At 40.2% G+C, this 12,532-nt stretch overlaps 1 protein-coding gene across 1 annotated transcript in view; it reads right to left on the bottom strand.

The window, feature by feature from the left end:
• Positions 1–4,286, bottom strand: part of PTPRR (protein tyrosine phosphatase receptor type R) — a 234,200-nt gene extending 229,914 nt beyond the window's left edge. The window contains 3 exon segments of the mRNA XM_046013982.1: positions 3,821–3,939; positions 3,941–4,110; positions 4,113–4,286. Coding sequence (XP_045869938.1) covers positions 3,821–3,939; positions 3,941–4,110; positions 4,113–4,286 — 463 coding nt within the window.
• Between the last annotated feature and the right edge of the window lie 8,246 nt (positions 4,287–12,532).

Here is a 12,532-nt window from a genome sequence, read left to right as displayed (position 1 = left end):
ATATTCCAAGACCTTCACTCCTTTGCAACTAAAGTACTACCCAATAAATATCATCTCCTGAAACAGAATATCATTCTTTGGTTAAAGAAAGAGAAAAAACACTGAAGGAAAGAAACTTTCGGTGGATCTTGGGGTACCGTCAATATTATTGGGGCACACCTTCTTGGATATTCCTGAAGCAGTCTTTGCAATTGAAGTTTATGTATTACATTGGTTCACAGAAGGACGAAAGAATGAGGATAGCTAGGGCCGCATGTGTAGCTCAGTAGGTTAGGTACCTGATTCATGATTCTGTGATGATCTCGGGGTGTGGGACTGAGTCCTGTGCGGGGTTCTGTGCTCAGCGAGGGAGTCTGCAGGAGATTCTCTCTCACTCTTTCTCCCTCTGTCCCTCCCCCTTCCCCCCTTTCCTCTCAAATAAATAAATCTTTAAAAAAAAGGGGGGGGGGGACAGCTAGGTAAAAAGGCTTTGACTGTTTTTTCTCTTTCTTTAACCAAAGAATGATATTCTGTTTCAGGAGATGATATTTATTGGGTAGTATTTTAGCTGCAAAGGAGTGAAGGTCTTGGAATATCTTGAAAATTCTCATGTAAAAGCCTTATTTTTTTCTAGTGGATGTTCTGCTAAAACATACAGAATGTGATTTCAATGCATTACTCTCTGCCTAATCTCTGGAGAAGGTTCTTTCCAATTTTCACATGTTTCTTCCTATTGAGCATTCTGGATGGCACAAAGACTGCCTAACTCAATGGTGGCCTTTCCTATTGGAACCAGTATATGATTTCATATAGTATACAGTCACAGGTCTGAAAACATGGGTTTTCATCCTGACTAGGCTGTTAACTGGCTCTTTACTATTTAAAGAAATACTGTGTACATTTACTGGCACTTAGTTTTCTTTTTTCTTACCAGAATAGTAAGCATGTGGATGGACAATAGCTACAACTTTCCTTGTTAGGGAGATCTATGAAAATGAGCTGCCCTGGGAAGAGATGAGTCCAGGTCATTGAACAAGCTCTATGCTCAGTAATTTATTAGGATTATTTTATCCTGAGATGTCAATTACACAGTATTGTACCTCCCTTCCTCTTTTTGTTCTCATAGATGTTACAAACAGACCACAGTACTTTTCCCTATGGAGACCGTTGATCAAGGCTGGTCACTATTGATTTATTTGCTTGCTTATTTATTATTTTGCCCAGTATCTTGGGCAATCACGACCAAATAATTGGAGATGGCACTCAAGGTGAAAACAATCTGCTATCTCATCTCATCATTAGCGGAATGATCATCTGGAAGACAACCGTTCCTAGTATAACTGAGAAGAGCACTCACATCCTGTCAGCCAATTTCTCCCATCCCTAAAGGGTTCCAGCATGTCATCAGTTCCACCAGCACAAATTGCTGGCACCCTGAGCATAACCAAAACGGACCCATGAGCTTTTCAGTAAAGAGGACCAGAAAGACAGAATTCATTCCGCTTCTTTATGAAGCCCACTTTTATCCTGAGAGGAGTCTTCTGTAAAAGAAGCAAACTCAGATATTCAACAAGTAGCAAAATCAATGACTTCTTGATCTTCGTCCTCCCACACAGCCACTTTCTCATCACCCAAATCTACAGGAGCTTAGATCAAAAAGTATGTGTTTGTTTCAGTTCCAGTGAAAAGTCCTAACAATGTTATTAAATAGCTGTGATGAATTTTAATCTGATGACAGCTTGTGACCCACAAATTGCTGTTTAAAATTAAAATGCATTCAAAATGAAACTGGCAAGAAAACCACAATATTAAACTTGCAATCTGCTGTGAAAAAACACCTATCAAAAGCATGATATTAAATATGAATATGATTAATTTCCATATAGCATCTTGCGATTGAAATCTGAAAATGATAGCCCATCACCGCACTGCCTTATTAATTTCAAATTGGATGAGAATTTTTTTTTTTCAAATTAAGAAGTCAAAGTCGAGACGGATTGGTTTGTCTTTGGTAATACACCCTTTGGCAGAGCTCCAGGTATAATCTAGGGCTACAGACTTCTAGGTTTCTCCTTTGATGAACAAAAGTTCTCTATTTTCCTCATCCCAAATGTTCACCTACATTAAATTTAGAAACGATTTCCACCTGCTTAGTTTTCAGTTTAACTATAACTTTTAAGCTATAATTACTCAAGATATATTAAATGGAATCTTTAGAATGCCTTATACATTAGTTAAAAAAAAAACTACACTGACATTTTTGACAGATCAGTGAAATCATTCCTAAACTTGTAAGAATTGAGGCTTTAAATTTTTTTTTTTTTTGGCAATGGATGTTTGGAGATACCATTAAACATAATAATGTAAATAAAATTCAACCTAATGTGTATTTTTTCATTCCAAATTTCAAAATTTAAAGAACTGTATATGGTAATAAAATGATGCATTACAGCTGTTTGCAAATAATTTAATGACCAAGTCATAGCTATTTGCTACTTTTCAAAAGGTACCAAAGAACTATTGGAAATTTCACAATAAAACATCATAGTTAAAAGAATTAACACGTGTACTTAATTATAGACTTAATATTTCTGTGTATGACTTGTTCAAGAGGTTCACAATCCACTAAAATAGCATGGGCTAGAAATAAGAAAGTACCATATTTCACTCTCATTACTGCACACATAGGAAAGGAACTCACCCACTCCTTTTGAAAAGAGACCACAAGAATTATAATTTTTGCAACCATTATTTTTATTCATTATCCCTGGGGCATAATACATGCTCAATAAATGTTAGCTGCAGGAATGAATGAATATGTGTGACTGGGTGACAAGCGAACTCAGATAAAATATCTAATCTTTGCTTGCTACAGGGCTACTGCACGGACAACTGCTGTCGCAGTAGGGTGCCTAAAATCTCTGCCATATTCTATTTTGGTACGTGTGTGTAAAAATGATAAAGGATTCCGTCCAGCAAGTCCTTGCATTACACAGAGGCTGCGTGTATCCAAAAAAGCAGAATCTGTAGTGACATTGCATATAAAATTCCCCAGGTACTCCCTAAGGTTGGCTCCCATTCAAAATCTAATATCGGTTCTGATATCAAATATATTTATATTTGGGCGCAATCTCACTGTCACTCTTGGCTAGTCCTCACCAAATCTGTCCCAGGGTCAGTGCCTACCCCGGGGGTTGCCAGCCTTAAAACTGTGACTGGGTTTTTGTTTGGTACCCTCGGACGCTGACCACGATGCTGAAAGCGAAGATGGGGTCCTATTTTAAACCTTTCCTCCCTCTTATTGGTTTAGAAAATTCGAGTGACAAGAGCAGGGGCCAAAGGAGCCTGGAGCGGCATCATTAACGTGAACCATGTATTTCGATCTTTTGGGCGGAGATGTGGTCCTTCAGGTTGCAGCCAATGCATCTGTGTGAGCTCTCGCTAAACCCACAGACCTTACGGATGTAGCCGCTGCAGTAGAAAAGGTTACATCCAGCAGGATGTCTTGTCTGTCTCCTGAAAAACTGGCAGTCAAGTGCAGAGCCTAGAAACAGGATCAGGGAGTCTAGATGCATGGGAAAGGAGGGGGAAGCAAACCTGTGCTCCTATTGACAATGTTCACTATTATTTGTACCAGGTAAGGACAAATCAAGAGCCGATTTTAGCTTAAGTTTTCAGCCTCAGTCTTCCAACAGGTGCACAACTCCCTCACCCCTTGCTCGTCAGTACTGCCCTGCTTTCTACGGCTTTCTTGGCGAGGCAAGCTTTTCCTAGAGTCCTCAAGCATGTGCAGTTTCCCATCTCATCCACAGCTCCGGCTCTGCGCCCCGCAAGCCCTTACCTGCAGCGTGAAGATTAAGAAGCAGGCACAGCGCAGCGAAGCCGACTGCTGTCCGCATAGTGTTTGCGCTGAGCGGTGGAGGAGGAACTCCGCCGCGACCCCACTTCAGGCAAAGTGACTAGAAAGAGCCACTACCGAGGGTCTTCTGGTCTCCGGGTTTCATCCTCAGGTCCTGGCTGGGTTGGCAGGGCGGTCTGTGGCGCTGGGCGCCGGCAGAAGCCAGCACCAGCTTCGCCTCCCAAAGAGAGGGAGAGAGGAAGAGGAGGAGGAGGAGGAGGAGGCGGCGGCTGGGAGGGGGCGGAGCAGGGCAGAGGCGAGGCGCTCGGAGGCGGCTACCGCTCGGCCTTCTGCAAGCCCGCAGCCGCGGCGGCGAAGGCGGGGTGGACTCCCGTGCCAGCCCTGGAGCCCTCCGCGCGGAGCCGGCGCCGCGCCACCAGCTACCAGACGCGCTGCGCCTACTGAGCATGCCCGGCGCTGGCCCTCGCGCCGCACGGAGTTTCGAAGTGAAATTCCACCTCTCCGGGTCTTCGCGGCGGCTGCGAGGGGGGCAGGCTCCTCCGCGGGGGGCTGCCTCCTCTGCGGGGGAGGTCTAGCCGCGGTTATTCTGGAGAGTGTCCACGACCTGGGGATGGGTGGGGAGGGATCGAGGAAGGCCTGACCCGAGGAAGCAGAGGCCCTCAAGACCCACCCTACCCCTTCCTCTCCACGTGGACAGAGCTCATGGCTGGCGAAGAGTGACCAGCTTCCTGGGGCTGCCTGCAGGAGGAGTAGTCCGCGGTATCTTCCTGGGGCTGCCTGCAGGAGGGGTAGTCCGTGGTATCCTCCGCTTGCTGCTTGCTGAGCACCGAGGGTTGCCTGGGAAAGCGTTCCCAAAGCACCTGCTCAGCACCCTGCCCTCCTGAGGGGGATGGGGGGTGGGGGGATGGCGATGGGTGTCTTCTAACAACTGTCCCCTTTTCCTTTCTCTTTCCTCTCTCTCCAAATCAGTACCTGTATTTAAACTTTCTCCTGACTCCAGTCCAAATTCTGTGACCATAATGACAGAAAGATGTGAGGCCGTACTTTTAGACTAGTAGGATATATCTGTGTAATTGATGTAATCGTCTTTAGTCTCCATTTTCCTTTCTAAGGTGAAAAGGTAATAGAATCACCTGTGTAACTGGGCTCCTCTGGTCCAGTCTGTGTCTCTAGGTAGACTACAGCAGTCTGTGTAATAGAGGTGGCCTCCCGCCCCCTCCAAGACTTTGTAGTGTGGAGATTCTTATATTAGGCTAGTGGCTAATTACTCCTAATCATAAAGTCCCCCGGTCAGACCTCTCCCTTAACCATCTCAGGAGCACTGACCTTTTTGCTTCTGTGTCTTCGTGGGATGCCCCTGCCCCTTTTACTTGCATCACCAACACACTCAAGCTGACAAAGGTCTACCTTGGTCTCATTTTTCCAGAAAGCCTTGACCCAACTCCGGATTGCAGTGATAATTCCTTTCCACACATGAATGTATACACAACATTTGCTTAGCATTGCCTCATTTTTGTTGTTGTTGTTTTCAGATACTCATGTAGTTGTGGTTTGTTCTACAACACAGGTGAAAGCTCCAGAAGAACTTCTATATCTTTGTATCACTTAAATTGAATAAAACCTTTCTAGGCAAATAAGAGGTACCAATAAAAGCTTGTTGAATTGAACTGCATATTTCACTTAAGCTTTCTCCCTCTGTCCACTCTGAATTAGAACAATTAATGGGAAATATGCTACCCATAGAGCTTAAATTAGGCAGATCTCAAGATCTGATCAGTCCAGCTGTGTCATTTCCTTTATGATTTATTTCATCTCCAGCACTGGCAGACAAAGCCAGGAATTGCACTAAAGCAGGTGGGAGAAGGGAAGAAACATACTTATTTTTAATATTAGGTCTTCATTGCTGAAAATAGAAATCTACACGGCTTCATTTCCCCACCCCTTGACAGCCCTACTCTGGTGAGCCTCGCGCCATGTCTGTGGCACTATCACATCACCCAAAACCACTCTGTGCTGCAACCTCTTCCCCTCTTCTGGATTCATCTTGCCCTGGTCTCCTCTTCCCATAGTGTGCATCACTTTTTAACATTCCCCAAGAATTACTTACTAAATTTGTCATACATTGTCTGTTTCCCTATCCTATTCCCACTCCCTGCAGTGGAATCTGACCTAAAGTGGCAGAGATCTTTGGCAATATCATTCACTGATGTGTCACGACTGAGGAGAACAGTGCCTCTCACAAAATAGGTGCTCAAAAAAAAAAAAAAAACATTAAAAGCAATTGGTTGATAAAGGTGACCATTGGCCCCGCTCTTTGGAATTCATACGAAATAGATATTGGAGATCATTTATTTAGCTGTGTTTGAAGCTCACAGCAGTAACCCTTCTCATCTAACATCTGGCAGTAGAGTTGCTGTATAGAGTTGGGGGAGACAACAGTAGCCCACTTACAACGGGTCTGCTTCTCTTCTTTTCTTCCTTCCAAAAAAAGAAAGCAAAACAAAACCAAAAAACAAAAGCAAAACAAAATGAATTACCAAACTTACACAGGTCTCCAAAATGAAAACGCAGGTATGGTAATGAAACAATGCTACAGTTATGTCCTGAACCCCTTACTCTCCCACAGATAATTCCAATATTTTTGGGAGAAGGGGAGGAACATTTAAGTTTCAAATAATGTAATGGGCTGTGACTTTGCCAACAAGCAATCAGCTAGCTATTTATTTTGCCCATGGGTACAGGTAACTGAATTATTAAACTGTGCTTAAAAATTCCCTTAACGGCCAATTTTTCCAATTTCCAATTTGACTAGATATACTATGAAAATAGCTCAGCACAGTAAAAATAACTTCGAGCGAGTTATAATTTTGGTGACTGGACATTTATTATTAATTTACTTGAAGAGGATAAAGAAGGGAGAAAAATTCATATCCCTTGGTAAGTCTATTTAATATACTTCTAATGGATTTGATCCCCCGACATGTGAAGTCAAAGGGCAGTAAGTGAATTAGCCAATTAGTGAAAAAGACAACCCTTTAACTCTCTGAGAAATATTCCCTGTGAGTCTATACATGCTGCTCACCATTGACTCTCTGAAGGCAATTTGGTGTTCTAGTGAAGCTCAGTTAAAACACTGCACCAAGGTTTTAAAAATTAGTTCTAATTCAGAGAGGCATGGAAATTAATACGAGAGTACCACAGAAATTAGCACAGGCCCACAGAGCTGTATCCTAAAGGAAATAATTTACATTTTGAAAAATAAGTGGAAAACTAGGAACACATGGACTTTTCTTCCTCAATAGATATAGAATCTCTGTTTCTTAAGGCATGAGATTCAGGGAGAATTTATACAGAGGAGAAGCCTTCCAAAGCTTTTACCCAAAACAAATTTAACTGTTTTGAGCTCCCACATGAACTTGTCTATAAATGGATGATGATCCTTCACGCTGGCCATCTTGCCTTAGAACACCTTATAAATAGAGAAATTAGATCTACTGACTGTTAGTTTCCTAAGTTATTTAGATTACTATTATTAATAAATGTAATGGTATCTAACATTGATTGAATGTTTCCAATGTGACAAGCTCTACTCTAAGCATATGGATGTCCCCTTTAAACTTGAGAATATCCCCACCAGGAGGCATTACCGTCACCTCATGTTAGAGATGAGACAGTTCAGGCACAGAGAAGTAACTTGCTCAAAATCAAGTAGTAAGTAATCAACCACAAGGTAAGTTGGTAAAGGATGCCTGATCACATCATTTGATTGCAAACTATGACACTATACTACCGCATATACAATAAGTATATATGGTGTCATCTGTGGATGGCTCTGTAGAATTAGATCGGGGCCAAAGCAGGAATTCCTGACCCTAGATCTGGCAGTAAAGCTCATGATGAGAAACACCCATAGGAGAAGGTCTCCAAGAGGATGAAACACTGCTCGTGGCAGTAGTCTCTGGGATCTAGAAATGGAAGGATGCTTAAGGCAAAAGAGAGCAGAATAGAGGAAATGATGTCTTCTGGGGAGGGGGGTAGCAGAGGTGCGGACATGCAGCAGGCAGGAAACTGAAGACTGAAGAGTAGTAAATAAGCTGAGTCTGTTTAGATAGGTGGGTTCCAACTGTTCTACATGTAGAGAGAGGCTGTGAGACACAAAACAGTGAAATGGATTCAAGGAACATCTGAACGTGTAGAGGAACAATAGAGGACAGCGACCAATGCAGTAGAGATTTGTAACGTGTTTCCCCTGCCCCATCCTTAACACAGTCACTTTATCAATCCCAAAGTCTTCTTCCTTTTATCTGAGAGATATCTATATATAAGAGAGAAAAAGAAGAATAACAAGTTAATTTCACATAGTAAAGAAATTGATGTCAAACTATAACTGAAGTGATGGGAACTACATTCTGCATGAAAAGGAGTGAGTTGGAAATTCATGGGTGAAGATACCGTGTTCAGGGGTCTGGAATCATCATTAATTTTTAAAAATATTCTCTCAACCATAACAGGGCAGAACAATATCGCCTTCTATACGAACATACAGTGAGGAAAGCAGTGAAAGAACAAAAGGGCACTAAGAATGAGAAGGAAAGGCACTAATATTTACAAACCGTATGTTTTCGGTCTTACTCCCCTTTTGTGATGAAGGGAGAAATGGAAACTCAGTAGGGCTAGTGATTTGCCCATGGCCATTTAGTTGGTAAATGGTGAACCTGGGATTAGAGCCCTAGCAAGATGGGGTTAACAACTATATTGTACTACCTCCCTGATTAATGAAAATTAATTTACTTCATGGCTTAAAGAGAAAACATGGTATTTTTAACCCAAGAAACAGACTTCAAGATGAATTGATGACAATTAAAATTTGTAGCCTAACACAGCTTTAAGAGTTATTTATTTAAAGTGTTTGATACACACATAGACACACATACAACAATGTCTATTCTAAGAAAAAAATGAGGTACCCGAAATAAGATATATATTTTTCTATACATATGTGAAATATGCTCTCCTAGTAAAACATAAAATAGCATACAAGTATCTACGGATTCTGCTATTGGTTCATCATTAAAATTTTATTCAAAATGAAGTATGAACTTTCCTTGGAGCTAGCCCTTGGTACCAATGTACTATATTGTCATCTTTTCCTTCTTTCCCTCTGGCACTGCAAAGGGCAGATTCATCCAAGATGTCGGTAATAGATTTACAAACTGCTGATTCTCCTGCATTAGCTCTTTGTCCATCCCAAGACACTAATTAGGCTGCACTTACACCATCCATCATCCTGAGCAGCACACAGATGTGAGTCTTCTATTATGGCTTACCCTAGCTACTTGGGGCCAGTCAAACACATTTTCTACAGTGCTGGGTCATTGTTGTGGGTTTCCTTAAATGAGGCCACTTTGGAACAACTCATTCACCCAACCACCCAAAATACTTAAGAGTATCCTGGGATGTATCTATGGCTTGATTAGATCATTTAATCCCAATCCACTCTCTGCCAATGTTTTCTCACATAACTATAAGATGATGTAAAAAGAACATCTCCCAAATATGGGACTTCATGCCTCTGTCACTGACACCTCACTCTTTAAAACCCAAAGTCATGCTTCCATGCTTCTTTCTGTCTCATACTTCCTTCTTCCCCTCATCCTTGCAGCTGCATGTCTACAGTGGGGAAGGGGTTAATTTATCAGTTTATGGTTTGGTTTTGAGAAACATTTTTAGATTAAAATATTCCTTTGTGAAAGACCTTTACAACAGGGAAGGGAGTGTTAGAGGAATTCTTATTAAAAATGATCGGACTATGACACAGCCACTAATTTTCCTAAATAGCTAAGCAGTCATTGTCTATGGCCATAATTTTGACTCATTCATCAGAATCCATGTGTGCTGGGACAATGCCAGTGTCTTTATTCATGAATATACCAGGAAAAATAATCAGAAGTCAAGTTACAATATGACATGCTATGTCCCATACATTCCAAAACCACTGGCATCATCTGCTGATGCATCATTTAATTTCACAGAATTAAATAAATATATATTGAGTACTAGTGATGAGCCAGGAAGTGTTTTTAGTACTTGGGATATGTTGCTGAATAAACTAGATAAAACTTCCTGCCCTCTTGGAGCTTACATTCTAGGAGGAAGGAATACACATATAACAGTAAATTTAAGAAATAAGCAAATTATATAGTATGATAGGAGGTGATAAATGCTATAGGAAAATGTAAAAGTAAATCAAAGGAAGGGGAATTTGGGGAGTCATGCTCAGGGAGAGGATGTGAGGACAAAGAGTTTGCCTATGGACATTGGGGAGGGGAGGCGAACCATAAGAGACTATGGACTCTGAAAAACAACCTGAGGGTTTTGAAGGGTCAGGGGTGGGAGGTTGGGGGAACAGGTGGTGGGTGATGGGGAGGGCACGTTTTGCATGGAGCACTGGGTGTTGTGCAAAAAGAATGAATACTGTTACGCTGAAAAAACAAATAAATAAAAAGGGAAAAAAAAAAGAGTTTGCCAAATAAAATAGGGTCTTAAAGGAAAGTCATGTGGAGAATGTGAGCATTGAACAGAAACTAGGAATTGGTAAAGGAATTATCAAAGCAAATACCTTGTTAAAACAATTTCCCAGGAGGAGAGAAAAGCTACAACAAAGCTTTCTTGGTGCATTAGGAATATTAACCAATCTGAAAAAGCATACTGTGTTAGAAATAATTTCCAGCATACCTTTAAATATATTAAGTACATAAGAAGAAATGCAATTGAAAAAATGCCAAATTAGACGAAATAAATAATTCTCTACCAGAGCATTTTATTAATTCAAGTTGTACTGATTTTAAATTACAATAATATAACTGTGCAAATAACAAAGCTATTTGGCTCAGAAATTATAACTGCTCAAGGCTAACCAAGAGAGCACTCAGAATTCTACTTTTTTTTTAATGTTTTTGGTAAACATCATGTTAATTAAGTAAAAGAAACACCTGATTAATTTGGAAATATGGGTGCATAGTGTGACACTTTAGACATCTTAGGAACTTAGAGAAAAATTTTGCGTATGGCCTTTATAATCAACAACTTAAAAAAAATCAATCCAATGTATTTTTGATGAGAAAAGAATGAGAAAAATACCCTAGCAAGCATTTTTGTGTTCTCAGCTTCCTGATTGGCAATTGGCATCAAAATATTTGAGTTAGGTGTTGTCCAAATGCTGGAAATAAAGATTTCACAATTACTCTGTATCTTAGAATAGCTTAAACAAATAATTTTGACATTTTTATTATTTGGGGATAGAATAGGTGGCCTCATTTTATATTTTAACAAAATATATTCTTTATTCAATTCCATGTGATAAATGCCCACCAAAGTACTACTTTGTTATTAACAAATGGAGAGAAAATATAAACCATTCCTCTTGCAAGAGTCATCTGGGTCCCCTAGCCTTAGAAATACTCTAGGAAAAAAAGGTAAGCAACTGGTCTAGATTTTGACTGCAGAGCTTAAATTAAAATCATATTTTGTATTAGGTCTATGCCAAACCTGATGATCACAAAGATTGAAAAACATATTCCTTTCAAACCAAATTCATTTACAAATTCCAAAATAAAATCAAATTTAACTACTTTTGAATCAGCCATAAACACAATTAGGCAGCAGTCCAAATTAACCTCACTTTTTCTAGGAAGTGGGCAAAAACAGGCATGATATTTCTAAAGTTTTCCTTTACCCAAATTAATTTTCCTCAGTCTGATGTTGATTATTCTAAATTACAAAAGGGAAAACATCCATTGCACAACAGACAGAACAAAAAAAGACAATAAAGTGTGCCCACAGATGCTACTAAGTGGTGGTAAACATGGCTAGCATTTTGTTGCGTGTACTCGACTCCCACTTTGGGTTTATATGTGTTTTTGCACTCATGTACTTAAAATTATTGTTCATTTTAGCATAATTTTTACATCTCTGGGATCATACTGTAGATTTGGAGGCTTTTCTTTACCTCATAGTACGGTGGGAATATATTTCCACATCATACTTTTCATTGTTAGTTAGCACTGCACTCTAGCATCCTATTTTTGACCTAGTTTTTAGAGATCTTCCTCAACTGCTGTTGAAAAACAAGAAAAGGCATTCCAATGATGTTCACTTACCCTCTAAAACATTTGAAAACATGTACAGGAGAATGAAAGCTATATTTCTAACATGGGTGTTCTAGGGCTGATGAAGCCATTGACCTGTAAAAAGAAGAAATCCAAAGTGTCAAAACCAGGTGTCAGGAGTGGGATATCAGGACCTCTGAGTCACACCTCAACCTGTAGCAAATTAGGAAGAACCGAAATGCATACATTCCAATTAGGGCTCCTGCCTTTTCTAAGAATGGTGTTTAAAAGCAGAAGGTAAATGAGAAGACTTTGTTCCCTTTTTCATTATCCCTGGATAACTCAGTTGACTAACATTGAAATCACCATCACAAGAAACACCGTTGGGTAAAAAAGACTGTAAAGTGAACTGTATAAAGGAAATTATAAGTAATTGTAATTGTAATTCCTTTTCTTTTAAACATTCCTTTTCTTTGCTTCTGATCTCTAATTAAAAACAAACAAAAACCCTTAACAATATAGCTATCCTCTCCTGCTCCTCCTCAAATGTAGTGACTACTATGATTTTTATAGTCTATCATTCCTA

The sequence above is a fragment of the Meles meles genome, chromosome 7 (genome assembly GCF_922984935.1).
Source record: "Meles meles chromosome 7, mMelMel3.1 paternal haplotype, whole genome shotgun sequence".
NCBI classification, from domain to species: Eukaryota; Metazoa; Chordata; class Mammalia; order Carnivora; family Mustelidae; genus Meles; species Meles meles.
Note: the sequence above shows the minus strand (reverse complement) of the source record. Positions and strands in the feature narration are given on the sequence as shown.